The sequence below is a fragment of the Elephas maximus genome, chromosome 25 (genome assembly GCF_024166365.1).
Source record: "Elephas maximus indicus isolate mEleMax1 chromosome 25, mEleMax1 primary haplotype, whole genome shotgun sequence".
Taxonomy (NCBI): Eukaryota; Metazoa; Chordata; class Mammalia; order Proboscidea; family Elephantidae; genus Elephas; species Elephas maximus.
In genome coordinates this window covers 34,581,933-34,596,951 of record NC_064843.1, presented here as the reverse complement: position 1 = coordinate 34,596,951, position 15,019 = coordinate 34,581,933, and the positions used below count along the sequence as shown (strand labels likewise).

Sequence of the window (15,019 nt, the reverse complement as noted above, 5' to 3'; positions counted from 1 at the left end):
CTACCCAATTTCAAGACGAATAGACTTTGATAGCGGCAATGTGTCAGCAGAAACACCTTCCCCTGGTTTCCGGCTGCCTCAGTCGGGCGCCTTTCATATTTGTGGCACCCCAGAAGGTCATTCGAAGCCTTATCTGGTCCCCCTTTGGACTTGCATTCCGGGGGGCAAGTACCCCCTCTGCCGCCCCCCAGCCTATGAGTCTACCGTGCTTAAGGAGGGACGTTGGGGCATACTCTGTTAATAGAAACTGCTCAGTGGCGCCCCCTCCCCCCTTAAAGTGGCGCCCCGGACAGCGCCACGCCTCCCATGCCTTAGATATGCCTTCGCTGAGCAGGAACAGGTTCTGTCCCTGCCCCTGCCCCCGCAACTCCCGCATCAGTGGAGGGCCGTGCCCTCAACGTAGTGGGAGGAGTTTTTCCTGAAGACCTTGGGGGAGAGAGGATTGTGTTCACAGTCGGGGAATAGTTCCCAGGAGGAAGGGTGTTGCCGGTAAGGAACCTTCCTCCACCTGGCTTTCCAGCTCGGTGGGGTGACTGGTTTGTGTAATTAGAGCACAGGCCTTAGCGAACAAGCCCAGCCGCTTCCCGCTGGCGCACCGCCCGACCCTTGCCAAACCGTTCATCTGTCACTCCAAGACCCCACCCCACCCTGATCACTCCACGGTCCCGCCTCCTCTCCTGTCCCGCCACTCCCTGTCACTCCATGGGCCCACCTCCTCTCCTGTCACGCCGAGCTCCGCCCCTCCTGTCTCTCTACGATTCTACTGTCCCTCCTGTCACGCCCAGCCCCGCCCATTCTGCTTTCACTTTACGGCCCCACACCTTCCGGCCGGTACCCTCTGCTCCTACTACCCCCAGGCAATTCTTGGTTATTCCCTATCCCTGTCTTTGCTAACCCTGCTCTCGCCCGGACCAAGCAGGCTCCGCCCCTAACCCCGCCCACCCACCCCACAGTCGGCCACAAGCCCCGCCTTCACACACAGGCCCCTCCCCTCCCACTAAGCCCTGCCCCTAGGCCGGCCTGTCTTCCCTTAGTCCGCGCTGGCGGCGACGGCAAAGGCGGCCACGGTGCTCTGAACTTGACGCGATGGGGCTTCCTGAGGAGCGGGGCCGGAGCTGCAGCGGGAGCGGAGGCCGAGAGGAGGCTGGAGCCGGGAACCGGGCACGGAGTTGGTCTCCACCGCCCGAGGTCAGCCGCTCGGCGCATGTGCCCTCGCTGCAGCGCTACCGCGAGCTGCACCGGCGCTCTGTGGAGGAGCCGCGGGGTGAGGCCGGGGCCCGGGAGGGCCTGGGGGACGTCGGTGAGGAGGGGAGTGAAGGTTCCCTGGGGACTGAGAAACTGGGGGCGTTCCGTGGGAAATAGGGGTTCCACGAGGAAATTGGGTTCCGCGAGATAGGGTTCCGTGAGGATATGGGGTTCCGTAAGGAAATGGGGGTTCTCTGGGGGAGTTCTTTAGGGAGTTGAGAGGTCTGTGAGAAGAAAGGGGGGGTTCTACGAGGAGAGGAAGGTGCCCTGGGAGTTGGGGAGTTCCCTGGTGAGTTGGGGGATTCATGAGGTGTGGGTTTCCGTGAGGAAGCAGGGGTTCTGTGCAGACGAGTGCAAACTATTTGCAGCCACCCAGGGGCCTTAGGCAGGTTTAAAAATCTGTCAGATTCCTTTTCTTCATCTATAAGATAGGAATAGTATAATACATACTCATAGCTTTGTACGAGAACTAAAGTAGGTAACACTTGTGCATTATAAAGTGCCTGACGCACAGGAGGCGTTCAATAAATGGTGGTTAGTTCGAAAGTAAGAATAACACGGATGTAGCAGTTATGGACTATAGTGGTTGATTGCTGTAGGCAGTGTCCAAGCTTGAGTTCTCAGACCCCTTTTCACTTCCTTTCCCTCTATATTTTCTCCCATCATGAGCTCACCTGTTTACCAGGCATGAGCTGTTTCTGCCACAATAATAATTCCCTGTTTTAGTTGTATACCTGCTACCTCACTTATGCTCTGACTCCAAATTTCATAGGTCTGAAGACCATTTCTGTTCACATACTTTGATGTTATGTCATATTCAACATGACTATAACTGGGGCTTACCACCTTTCCCTCCCAAACTTGCTTTCCTCCTTAATTTCCCAATTCCTGTCAAAGGCACTATCCCAAATTGTAAATCTCTGTCATCATCCTCTCCTGTAATAAGATCTTATTATTTATAGATTACTTACTTTTTTTTTTTAGAGGAGTAAATTTTTATTTGTCACTGAGTGTGCATATGGGAACTTTGTCGTTGTTAGGTGCCATCAAGTTGGTTCCAACTCATAGCGACCCTATGTACAATGGAACTAAACCCTGCCTGGTCATGTGCAGTCCTCACAATCGTTGCTATGTTTGAGCTCATTGTTGTAGCCACTGTGTCAATCCATCTCGTTTAGGGTCTTCCTCTCTTTTGCTGACCCTCTACTTTACCAAGCATGATATTCTTCTCCAGGGACTGGTCCCTCCTGATAACATGTCCAAAGTAAGTGAGATGAAGTCTCACCATCCTCGCTTCTAAGAAGCATTCTGGCTGTACTTGTTCCAAGACGGATTTGTTTGTTCTTCTGGCAGTCCATGGTATATTCAGTATTTGCCAATACCATAATTCAAAGGCGTCAATTCTTCTTTGGTCTTCCTTATTCATTGTCCAGCTTTCGCATGAATGTGAGGCTATGAAAAATATCATAGCTTGGGTCAGGTGCACCTTAGTCCTCACAGTGACGTCTTTGCTTTTTAGCACTTTAAAGAAGTCTTTTATAGCAGATTTGCCCAATACAATATGTCGTTTGATTTCTTGACTGTTGCTTCCATGGGAATTGATTATGGATCCAAGTAAAATGAAATCTTACTTGGAGTGTAGCCAAGTGTAAAAAGAATCTGTTCATCAGATTGCCACCTCAGTCAATTTGTTCCAGTTGGCAGCACCACATGCAACTGAATTTTAACTTAAAATAGGATTCTAGGGTGTTGCTTTAAATGATTTAAAAAAGGTACACTTTGATGCAGCACTGAATGAAAAGTTATTGTGCACTAAAAAGAGCAAAGAAATAGATCTTTGGAATGTAACAAGCAAACACTTGGTGGAAAAAGGACTAATTTTTGTTAATTTTTTGCTAGACTGCTTACTTCTTGCTAAGGACAAATCCTGTATGATTTGATATAGGGTCTGTTATCCCCAATTTATAGAAAAGGAAACTGAAGCTTAGCAAGGTTAAATAAGTTTTGCAAGGTCACAAAACTAGTTAGTGGTGGAGCTAGACAATTGTGACATATATTCCTAATGCCTAGACAATTCCTCTTCCCTGGTCCACTTTCCATGACACTCTATCAAATACTCCTTCAAAATGCCCCTGAGATTTACCTTTTCTTCTATTCCCTCAGGCCTTTTTAAATCAAGGAAGCAGCCTCATAATTTGTTTTCTCTTCCCTGGCCTCACTCACCTTCCATCTATTAAATAAATCTAGATAAATTTAGATTTATCTAAACACCATTAGGAAGCTCTGGTGATGCAGTGGCTAAGAGCTGTGGAGAGCTACGGCTGCAAACCAAAAGGTCAGCAGTTTGAATCCATCAGTTGCTACTTGGAAACCTCATGGGGCTGTTCTGCTCAGTCCTGTAAGGTCACTGTGAGTTGGAATCAACTGGACGGCAACAGGTTTGGTTTTGTTTTTAAACACCATTGAACTGATACTCTGGAAACACTGCTTTCATAAATCACTTCAAAATAGTTGGCTATTGCCAATAGTTAAAAATCCTGCCTTTCTTTCAAGGCCTCTGGATAATCTAGCGCTACAGTACCTCACCGTTCTTATCTCCTAGTACTCCCTACCACACTCCTCATTCTAGGCAGGTCACTCTCATTGATATACTGGATATACACTGTATGTACACCGATATATACTTCCTTGCCTTTTCCTACTCCTTCCTACTCCTACTCCTCTGTGGTTTGTTGTTATTGTTAGGTGCTATTGAGTCGATTCCAACTCATAGTGACCCCATGTACAACATAACAAAACACTGCCCGGTCCTGTGCCATCCTCACAATGGTTGCAATGTTTTGAGCCCATTGTTGCAGCCACTGTGTCAGTCCATCTCACTGAGGGTCTTCCGCTTTTTCGCCGACCCTCTACCAAGCATGATATCCTTCTCCAGGGACCAGTCTGTCCTGATAACGTGTCCAAAGTACGTGAGACGAAGTCTTGTCATCCTCATTTCTAAGGAACATTCTGGTTGCTCCGTTACCTAGTCAAATCTCACCAGTTCCACAGAGCGTTCCTTGATCATCCCAGTCCATGCTTTCTCTCCTCTTCTGAATTTCTTTAGAATTTCAAATCTGTGCCAACAACTCATCTAGATTTCAACACCTTCACACATAAAAATAATCTAAGTGAACATAAATGTGGTTCACATAGTTTTACATAGCATATACCTACTATTACCACTTAAAACTAAGTATACACATGTGTTCATTGTAGTCATAACAGCGTGAACTTCTAGAGTCAGATCTGACTTTATATTCTGGTTATTAGCTATGTGGTCCTTAGGAGAGTTTTATGGGCTTCCTAAGCTTTAGTTTTCTCATCTATAAAATTAGAATAATTAATATATACTTCATAGAGCCATAATGTCATAAAGGTTAAATGAGATTATCCCAGTCTCTGCTACATGAATAGCATTTACTAAAGCCAGTTCCCATTTGCTTTCTCTTCAATGGTTGTATAGTATTGTATTACTAGTTTTCCTCGGTTTTTTTTTTTTTATGGTTGGGTTTTGGGTTGCTTTGAGTTTCACTATTATAAATAGTACTGCTATAAACATCTGTATATATTAATCATTTTTTTTCTTTGGTATTGTTTACTTGGAGTGTATTCCCCAAAATTGAGTTAGCAGATACAACAGTATAAAAAATTTTATAGCTCTTATCAGGCATTGCCCTGCTGTCCAGTAAGATTGTACCTGTTTCTTACAATGACATTATTGTATAAGAATATCTGTTTCCCCAGGGACACGCAGGCATTTTGTTTAATCATTTTCTTATCTTTACTAGTTTTATAGATTTATAAAGGCACCTTGGGGTTGATTTAATTTGGTTTTGTTTAATTGATTTCAAGATTGTATACTATGTGATTTAACTTTCAATTATATTCCGTCAAATTACATTAAAAATATTTCATGTTTTAATTTTATCTCTCCAACTGGATTGTATAAACTCTAAATTACCGTGTAAGGTTTCTGCCTCACACAGGTTCCGGTTTTCACAGATTTTTCTGTATGTACTAGGCATTGTGCTAGGTACTAGATGTCTGAGACTTGAATAGATGGTCAAAAGATGATGTCTTAGTTATTTAGTGCTGCTATAACAGAAATACCGTAAGTAGGTGGCTTAAAAAACGGAAGTGTGTTTTCTCAAGGTTTAGGAGGCTGTGTGACCTTGAACAGGTCACTTGCTTCTCTGAATTTGGTTTCTTATCTGTAAAATGAGGGGTGATAATCTCTAAGAGTCCTTCCATTGTTAAGGTTCTAAATGTCTCTCACCCTTCTAGCTTGTGATTCAGTACTGAGAATATCTTAAATTCTCTGCAATTGTTTGTTTCATTCATTCAGTACATTTTCTCCTGAGTAACCAGGCAGATCTTTTAAAAATGTAAATCTGATCATGTCATTCTCTTACTTAAAATCATTCAATGGCTTCTCATTGCTCTTAGGATAAATACCAAATTCCTTATCATGCCCAGAAGGACTGCATAATCTGCCCAGTTTATGCATGAATTTCTGCCATTCTTTCCCTTATTTTCAGTGCTTCAGCCTCAAAGGAATTCCTCTTAACATATACCCTCAATTCCCTTCCATCCTATAGCACTGTCTTTTCTGATGAGGGAGTGGAAAAAAACTCCTCATCTTTCAGATTTTGCCAAATGTCTTTTCCTCAGGGAAGTTCAAATCTTGACTTAGTAATTATGGAACCTTGGACAAGTTATTTAACCTCTCTGAGCCTTTTTTCCCACATCAATGCAGTAAGGATGAAAATAATGCCTACTTCCTAAGGATTTTGTGAGGACTAAGTGGGATAATACATGTAAAGAGTTTCATGGAACATCTGGTGCATAGCAAGTAACACTTGGACAAGTAGTAGAGTAGAAGGACATGTTCAATAAGTAATTGTTGAAAATGAATGAACAAATTAAGAGAAGAAAGAGATGGTCATGAAAGGCTCTGTGGGTAAAGGATTTATTCCTTTCGCTAATTAATAACTGATTGCTTACTACAGTGAATCCTCTGAGAGCTGGAATTCGACAGGACCGCCTTTTTTTTCTGGGTCTCGTAAGTTTTCTGTATTTGATAGAGTGCAGTCTTACCACTTTTCTATCGTTCTCTATTTGTGGAAAATATTTGAGTTTTCCATCTCTGACAGTTTTCTGCCTTATACAGGTTTCGGCTTTTACACATTTTATTGTACATACTAGGCATTGTGCTAGGTACTAGGTGTCTAGGGTTTGAATAGATGGTGTCTTAGTTATCCAGTGCTGCTATAACAGAAATACCATAAATGGGTGGCTTTAACAAATAGAAATTTATTTTCTTACAGTTTAGGAGGGTAGAAGACCGAATGCAGGGTGCCAGCTCTAGAGGAAGGCTTTTTCTCTCTGTTGGCTCTGGAGGAAGGTCCTTGTCTCTTTGAGCTTCTGCTCCTGGGTGATCTTTGTGCAGCATGGCATCTATCTTCCCCCATCTCTGTTTCTCTCCATTGCTTATTTAATACTTTTATATTTCAAAAGAGATTGATTTAAGACACACCCCACACGAATCCTGTCTCATTGACATAACAAAGACAATCCATTCCCAAATGAGATTATAACCACAGACATAGAGGTTAGGATTTACAATACATATTTTTGGGGAACAGAATTCAATCCATAATAGATGGAGAGGCAATTTTGAGGAGGAATGTAAGAAATTTGAACCAAGATTCAGCTCATGAGAATAGAAGATGGGTCAGCCGAACAGTGGGTGAAAAGATTAGACAGGTAGAGGGACCCAGGTGGTGGGTCCTAGGGTACAGGGCAGAGAATTTGTGACTTGGTCCTGTTCATAGACTAGAGAACCATCTGAGGATAATTATGCCTGAGAAACTTAGTGATGTCTGGGCTTCCCTTTCCGTTGCAGAGTTTTGGGGAGACATTGCCAAGGAATTTTACTGGAAGACTCCATGCCCTGGTCCATTCCTTCAGTACAACTTTGATGTGACTAAAGGGAAAATCTTCATTGAGTGGATGAAAGGAGCAACTACCAACATCTGCTACAACGTGCTGGACCGAAATGTCCATGAGAAAAAACTTGGAGATAAAATTGCTTTTTACTGGTAAAAATATCAATCTTGTGGTCTGTAACAGATAAAACCAAATACCCTTCATATTTCTACAGTGCATCGTAGTTCACAAAATACTTTAAAATCTATTAACTCATGTTTACAGTAACCTAGTAGAGTAAGCAAAGTATCATTGTCTCAGATGAGGAAGAACATTTCAAGAAAGTTAAGTGACTTCCCCAAAGTCACATAACTAGTATGTGATGGGGCTGACATTCCGAGCCAAGTGTCTTGATTTCTAGTCTAGTGTTCTTGGCTTGTGGTTGGAGAAAAAGGAATGGAGAGGGTAAATGGAAGAGAACAGGACTGAATAACTTTGTTTCTCATTCTTTCTTTGGCAGGAAAGATGGGTTTTGAGTTTCTCACCACCACCGCTATCACCATCACCATCATTACCTTTTATTAAGCTATGTGCCAGACACTATGCTAAGTGCTTAACACAGATTATCTCACTTGATACTCACAACAACCAAGAAAACACTGTTTCTTTTCCTCATTTTACATATGTGAAAACTGAAATTTGGGAAGATAAGTGACTCAGCCGATGTTCTAGAGATAGCAAGAAGTAGGGATGAGTTTCAAACCCAAGAGCATATATTCTTAACCACAACGCTATACTACCTCTTTAATTCTTTACCTTAGCCTCCCAACAGCCTTGAAAAATAGGTATACTTAGCTCCATTTTACAGATGAAGAAATGAAGCACAGGAGTATATAATGAGTAAGGTCATAGAGTGGGTAAGTGATAGAGCCAGGATTCAAACCCAAGTTTGTCTGACTCCTAAGCCCTTGGTTGTACCTTCTCTAAACAGATCAAACCCTAGTCAAATCCCACTGGTTCCACAACGCTTTTTTTTTTTTTTTTTTTTAATAATTTTTATTGTGCTTTAGGTGAACGTTTACAAATCAAGTCAGTCTCTCACGCAGAAACCCATATACACCTTGCTATACACTCCCAATTATTCTCCCCCTGAGACAGCCCACTCTCTCCCTCCACTCTCTCTTGTCGTGTCCATTTTGCCAGCTTCTGACCCCCTCCACCCTCTCATCTCCCCTCCAGGCAGGAGATGCCAACATAGTCTCAAGTGCCCACCTGATCTAAGAAGCTCACTCCTCACCAGCATCCCTCTCCAACCCATTGTCCAGTCCAATCCATGTCTGAAAAGTTGGCTTCGGGAATGGCTCCTGTCCTAGGCCAACAGAAGACATGGGGGCCATGACCACCGGGGTCCTTCTAGTCTCAGTCAGACCATTAAGTCCGGTCTTATGAGAATTTGGGGTCTGCATCCCACTGCTCTCCTGCTCCCTCAGGGGTTCTCTGTTGTGTTCCCTGTCAGGGCAGTGATCGGTTGTAGCCAGGCACCATCTAGTTCTTCCGGTCTCAGGATGATATAGTCGCTGATTCCTGTGGCCCTTTCTGTCTCTTGGGCTGGTAATCGCCTTGTGTCCTTGGTGTTCTTCATTCTCCTTTGATCCAGGTGGGTCGAGACCAATTGATGCATCTTAGGTGGCTGCTTGCTAGTGTTTAAGACCCCAGATGCCACTCTTCAAAGTGGGATGCAGAATGTTTTCTTAATAGGTTTTATTATGCCAGTTGACTTAGATGTCCCGTGAAACCATGGTCCTCAGACCCCTGCCCCTGCTACGCTGGCCTTCGAAGCATTTGGTTTGGTTTAGTCCAATTGTGCTGACCTCCCCTGTATTGTGTGCTGTCTTTCCCTTCACCTAAAGTAGTTCTAATCTACTATCTAGTTAGTGAATACCCCTCTCCCACCCTCCCTCCCTCCACGAAGCTTTTCCTGATTATCCCAGTCCATGCTTATCTACTACCTCTCCAATAGGAACTTTCTAAGACTCACTAGCTACATCGGAGGACCCTACAGGAGCTATTACTATACTGAACCCAAATAAGACTTTTAAATGCCAATAATTGGGAAGTTGCTCTGCCACCACCCATGAGTACTCTGGGACTTCATCTATTGTTTAGCATATCCAGTAGAACCAGTCTGGATACTTCATGAAACAGTTAAGTTGGTACTCAGTCAAAATTTGCTCAGTTTGTATAATGTATTGAGGAGAGTCCTAACTTGAGAAATGGGACATTTAAGTTCTTATTCCAACTCAGCCATTAACTTGCCTGTCATTAAAAAAAGTTGTTTAACTTTTTGAGAGCCAGTTTCCTCTTCCATGAAATGGGAAAAATAAATAGCTCTACCCTTGTCTTTCTCACTAGGTTGTTAAGAGAATCAAATGAAGTGATGTTGTCAAAGCATTTTGTTTACTGGAAAGCACTGTACAAATGTGAGTGGTTCATTATCACATTGCCTTTGTTCAGTTGGGGATCAAACCCTGGTGGCATAGTGGTTAAGTGCTACAGCTGCTAAGAGGTTGGCAGCTTGAATTCGCCAGGCTCTCCTTGGAAACTTTATTGGGGCAGTTCCACTCTGTCCTATAGGGTTACTATGAGTCGTAATCGACTCGACGGCAGTGGGTTTGGTTTGGTTTTGGCTTTTTGACACTGAAACTCAGTATCCGTTATGTTTGTTGAGACTTTCTTTAACTCCTGCTCTGGGGCTTTATGCTTGAGTTCCAGCCTAGACTTGGGTCTACCTCCCAGGTTTCTTCAAAACCAAAAAACCAAACCTGTTGCCATCGAGTCAATTCCAACTCATAGGGATGCTATAGGACAGAGTAGAACTGCCCCATAGGATTTCCAAGGCTGTAAATCTTTAAAGAAGTACACTGCCACATCTTTCTCCTGTGGAGTGGCTTGTGGGTTCGAACTGCTGACCTTCCAGTTAGCAGCTGAGTGTTTAACCACTGTGACACCAGGGCTTCTCCTAGGCTCCTTAGGTGTCAGAAAACCTTTAAAGATCTGTAAAGAAGATGCTTGTGTCTGAATTTGTTCCCTGGGCTGAAAGAACTCAGGTACCCTAATGAAAGACTGAGATAACAGCAGTCAGCGTTGTATGATCAATGGAGATTGCTCCAGAATCCTAAGTCCTTCTTTCTTAAGACACTAGTTCTCCGACTACCGACACCTGGGCGAATGATCTAGAAGGCCTCTCTTTCCCCATCTATAAAATGAAGGGGCCAAACTAAAACAGTGTTTCCCCAAGAATGATCCAGGAAACACTGATTATTGGAGATATTAACAGGAGTTTCTTAATTCACGGAACAAATGAGTCTGAGAAACACTGCATAGTAACTTTGTGGGATTCCTAATGTATGTTAACATAGTAAAGGCTCCAAGAAGTCCAGTAAAGACACTTGATTAATTTTTTTAGCATGGAATTTCCCAAATTTGTTTGAGCTCCAAACACTTTTTGCAGCATGCTGTTAACATCACAAGAAGTAGTATTCCATGGAACACCAAATTGGGAAGCACTGGCTTAAATAATCTCTAAATTTACTTCCTGTGCAAAATTCTGTAACTCCACAGCAAGACATCCTCACTCTACATTGGTCACTTAACAAGAATTTTTGAAGATGTTGGGTGCTTAACCCTTTGTCAGATGTCATGGATACAGGGGTGGATGGGGTGGGAGACAAGCACCATATGCCCATTACTATTCAATTCTTTTATGTTTATAAAGCAAAAAGCAATCTACAAATAAATCATAGTTCTTATCAAAAAAAAAAAAAAAGTTCTTATAGGAAAGTAAAATGCAAATGTTCCAGATAATGCAGTTATTTCCCTTGTTACCTCCATATTTTTAAATAATATGCTTCTAGTGTTATTTCTTCGCCTTTATTTAGAAAGTATTATCTTCCTATTATGATAGATGAGAATTTATTTCTCATATACCCTCCAATTTCCTTCTCCCATCTTCCCAATATAATTATAACTCTGCTTTTTAGTTACTTCGAAATCAGTGTTCACATGAGAAGAGTAGTGTGCTATGATTGTATTTTCTTTTTTTTTCATTGTGCATTAGGTGAAAGTTGACAGAGCAAATTAGCTTCCTATTCAATAGATTATACATGAATGACATTGGTTTCATTCCCCACAATGTGTTATCCCTCTCCCCATTTTCACCCTAGGTTCCCCATTTCCTTTCGTCCTGTTTTTCTACTTCTTTCTGCCTTCTCATCTTCGCTTTTGGGCAAATGTTGCCCTTTTGATCTTATATGATTGATTGTTCTAAGGAGCAAGATCCTCTTGGGTGTTACTGTTTATTTTATGAGAGTGTTTATGGTTTGGCTGAAAGGTGGTCTCTGGGAATGGCTTCTGTTCCAGTTCAGAAGGGTTGTATTTTCTTTTATGTACAGATTTTTGTTTTTTCTGGAGTTAATAATTAACCTGCTATTTTCTTATATTATTTGCCTTTATCATATACTCAATATTTTCCAAACTCTCTATTGTATAATTTATTCTATTAAGTCCTCCTTTTTTTCCCCAAATCCTTCTTGGAACCCACCTTTTTCCTGCTCTAATTTTTACTGCTTTTTAAAAAATGACATCTTTTTAGTGATTTCCTCCAGTTGATATACTTATAGAGCCACATTGTGACCTTTTTCTCCATTTAAATCATGTCATTTAGATAGCTGTAGTGGCATTAGCAAATCACATTTGTAGCTCATGGCCTTATTCTGGGACATGCCTTATGCATGTGCTGAAATAATGCTCAGAGGAAATAGTGCTCTTAGGAAAGTACTTTGAGCAGCCAAAATAGGACCATATTAAGGAAGAATTTGGCCTTTTACTTTTGGCTTGACACATTGTAAAGGTTCATGAAATAATGGTATTTTTAGAACTCAAAGTGACTGTTAGAGTCCATCTAGGCCAATTCTCTTTACAGATTCATAAATTAAGGGCCAGAGTGGCTAAGTGATTTGCCTCAGGGTCATATACCTTTTTGGAGACAGAGACTCTAGATATCTTCACTGCCAGTCAACTATTCTTTTTACTATATGATAAAAAAAAAAAAAAAATGATGCTATCTCGTTATTCTAGGAGTTTAACACTTGGCTGTGATAGAGGAAAAGAGAAATTAACCATATTAGTCGAATTAATAATATACTTAAAAATTGCAGATAAAATGTGTTACCAGGTTTAAATGGCCCAGGCCCTGGTCTCGAAGAATTTGTGTTCTATTTGGGAATATCAAATAAGCTTATATAAAACAGTCTGAAAGCAATTATGGACCAAATTGTAAAGAGCCACTTACACAAATAGTTCAGAGAAGGGAGAAAGCGTTGTAGAGAGGTAGTATAACATAAAGGTCATGAGAATGGGCTTTCGTGTTAAACTAACCTAGTTGGAGTCTTATTTTTGCCACTAACTGGCTCTATCATCTTGGATAAGTTACTTAACCTCTATGAGTCTCAGCTTTCTTAACTGTAAAATGGGGATAAAAATAGTGTTTTTTTTCTCATGGCATTGTTGGCTGAATAGGATTGAATCGAATAACAAACCCACATGTCTAATTAGAAAATTGGAAGCACTCAATAAATACTAGCGATTATCATCATTATTATATTGAGACAGCGAGAAGACCAAGTCTAGAGTAAAGAGTATATAGGGAACAATTTTTTTTTTTTTGTATTGAAATACTCTGCATTTTCTACTTAGGTATATTTTATGTTGTTAGTTATCTTTGTACAGAATATTAATAATTAATGTTTTTGTAATCCCCTGAAGTTTCCAAAGTCCTCTCAGATTTTATCTTCTCAACTACCTGATAAATTCCTTGAGACCTAGAGCCATGTTTTCTATTTCTCTGACTTTTTGCAGGGATTTCAATATATTCAAACCAGTCATGCTTTGAGCCTTTAAGTATCTGTGGAATATTGAAATGTAAGATTACACACAGGGACACAGACATATTACATATGACTGTCAGTTTGGACTACAGACTGTAAGAAAGAGGTGAAGGCCTTGACCACAGATTCAGTTTAATTTGTAAAAAGCAATACCATTTCCAGATAAAGTAAAGAAAGATATTCCTAAAACGTGTGTAGGGAACAGTTTATTCATTCTATAAATACTTATTGAAGGCTTACCGAGTGCCAGGCACTATTCTGAACAAAACAAAGTTGAATAAAATGAACAAAGTCTCTGCCCTCATGGAGGGCATTCCAGCTTGAGGAGACAAACAGTAAATAAACCTGTATACATAAGACAGGTAGTGATAAATGCTATGGAAAAATGCAGAGCAGAATAAGGGGAAAGGGAATGACAATGCAGAGTGGGTATTGATCAGGGAAGGACCCTCTAATAAAGGTGACATTTGAAGAGACATCTGAAGGAAATGATAGAGTGTGCCATGCAGATAGTTGGGAGGGTAGGGGGAGGTAGGTGTTCTAGGAATAAGGAAAAGCAAGTACAAAGGCCCTGAGGTGTGAGCGTGCTGCTACCTAATGTGTTTGTAGAATAGCTAGGAAGTTAGTGTAGCTGAGGTAGTGTGAGCTAGAAATTGAGAATAGTAGTAGGAAATGAGGTCAGCAGGACATTAGATCCTGTAGAACAGTTGAAAGCCAATGTAGACTTTGGCTTTTATTCACAGTGAAATGAGGAACTGTTGGACAATTTTGAGCATAGGAGTGACCTGATTCAATTTATATGTAAAATTAATCTGTCTTTTGCAATGAAAATAGATTATAGAAAGGCAAGAATAAAAAGTAGGGAGAACAATTAGGAGGCTATTATAAAAATCCAGGTGAGAGATAATGGTGATTGGAAGTAGCTGTAGAGGTGGTTAGACATGGTTGAAATTTGGATCTATTTTGAATGAAAACCAAAAAAATCAAACCAGTTGCTGTCAAGTTGATTCTGATGCATGGCAACCCCATGTGTGCAGAGTAGAACTGCACTCTATAGGGTTTTCGTGGATGTGACCTTTGGGAGGCAGATGGCCAGGGCTTTCTTTCGAGGTACCTCTGGGTGGGTTCAAACTGCCAACCTTTCAGTTAGTAGTCCAGCATTTAGCCATTTGCACCACTCAGGGAAGAGCCTGTGGAATTTGCTGATTTAGGTTGGATGTGGGGAGTGAGAGAAAGAAGATTCAAGGCTGTCTTCAGCAGTGGATGTCAACAGTGAATGGGAGCTCTTGACTATTTTTGGAGACCTATGAAAGGATTTTATGCAGGGGAATGAAGTGATAACATCTGGGCTTTATGAAGATTAGTTTGGATATTGTACGACCTCACTTAGATAAAAAGACAAGAAAAGGCAAACGTATAGAGAACAAAATTTATTAGTGGTTACCAGGGGTGAGAAGGAGGAGGGAAATGAAAGTTAATGGTGATGGAAGTATTGTGTTGATGAAGGGTAGGGTTGCACAGATGATTAATGAAATTCCTGTCAATAAGTTATATATCTGTAAAAAGTTGAATTGGCAAAAGTTGTGTGATATATTTACAACAATGACAAAAAAAAAAAAAAAAGACTAGTTGCTGAGGTTGCTATGTACAACCAAAAACATCCTGGAGTTTAGTTTCTTGGTTTGGAGGTTTAGGGTCATGGTTTCATGGGACATCCCAGTTAACTGGCCTAATAACATGTATAGTGCCTCTGTTCTACCTCCTAGTTTGTTGCTTAGTGCCTGGGGTCTTAAAAGCTTGCAACTGGCCAACCAAGACATAACAATTAGTTGCTATTCATCTTGAACAGCAGAGGAAGA

General features: G+C 41.4%; 1 protein-coding gene across 3 annotated transcripts in view; it reads left to right on the top strand.

Annotated features, from left to right (window-relative positions):
- Nucleotides 1-1,017: 1,017 nt before the first annotated feature.
- The window catches only part of ACSS2 (acyl-CoA synthetase short chain family member 2), a 73,722-nt gene continuing 59,720 nt past the window's right edge, over nucleotides 1,018-15,019 (top strand). Inside the window, exons 1-2 of one of the 3 annotated variants that reach the window (XM_049868872.1) lie at nucleotides 1,018-1,264; nucleotides 7,193-7,388. In XM_049868872.1, coding sequence (XP_049724829.1) covers nucleotides 1,087-1,264; nucleotides 7,193-7,388 — 374 coding nt within the window. In that variant the 5' untranslated portion in view covers nucleotides 1,018-1,086. Of the gene's footprint in view, nucleotides 1,301-7,192; nucleotides 7,389-15,019 lie in introns of all 3 variants that reach the window. The other 2 variants (XM_049868873.1, XM_049868874.1) reach the window with 2 other exon arrangements.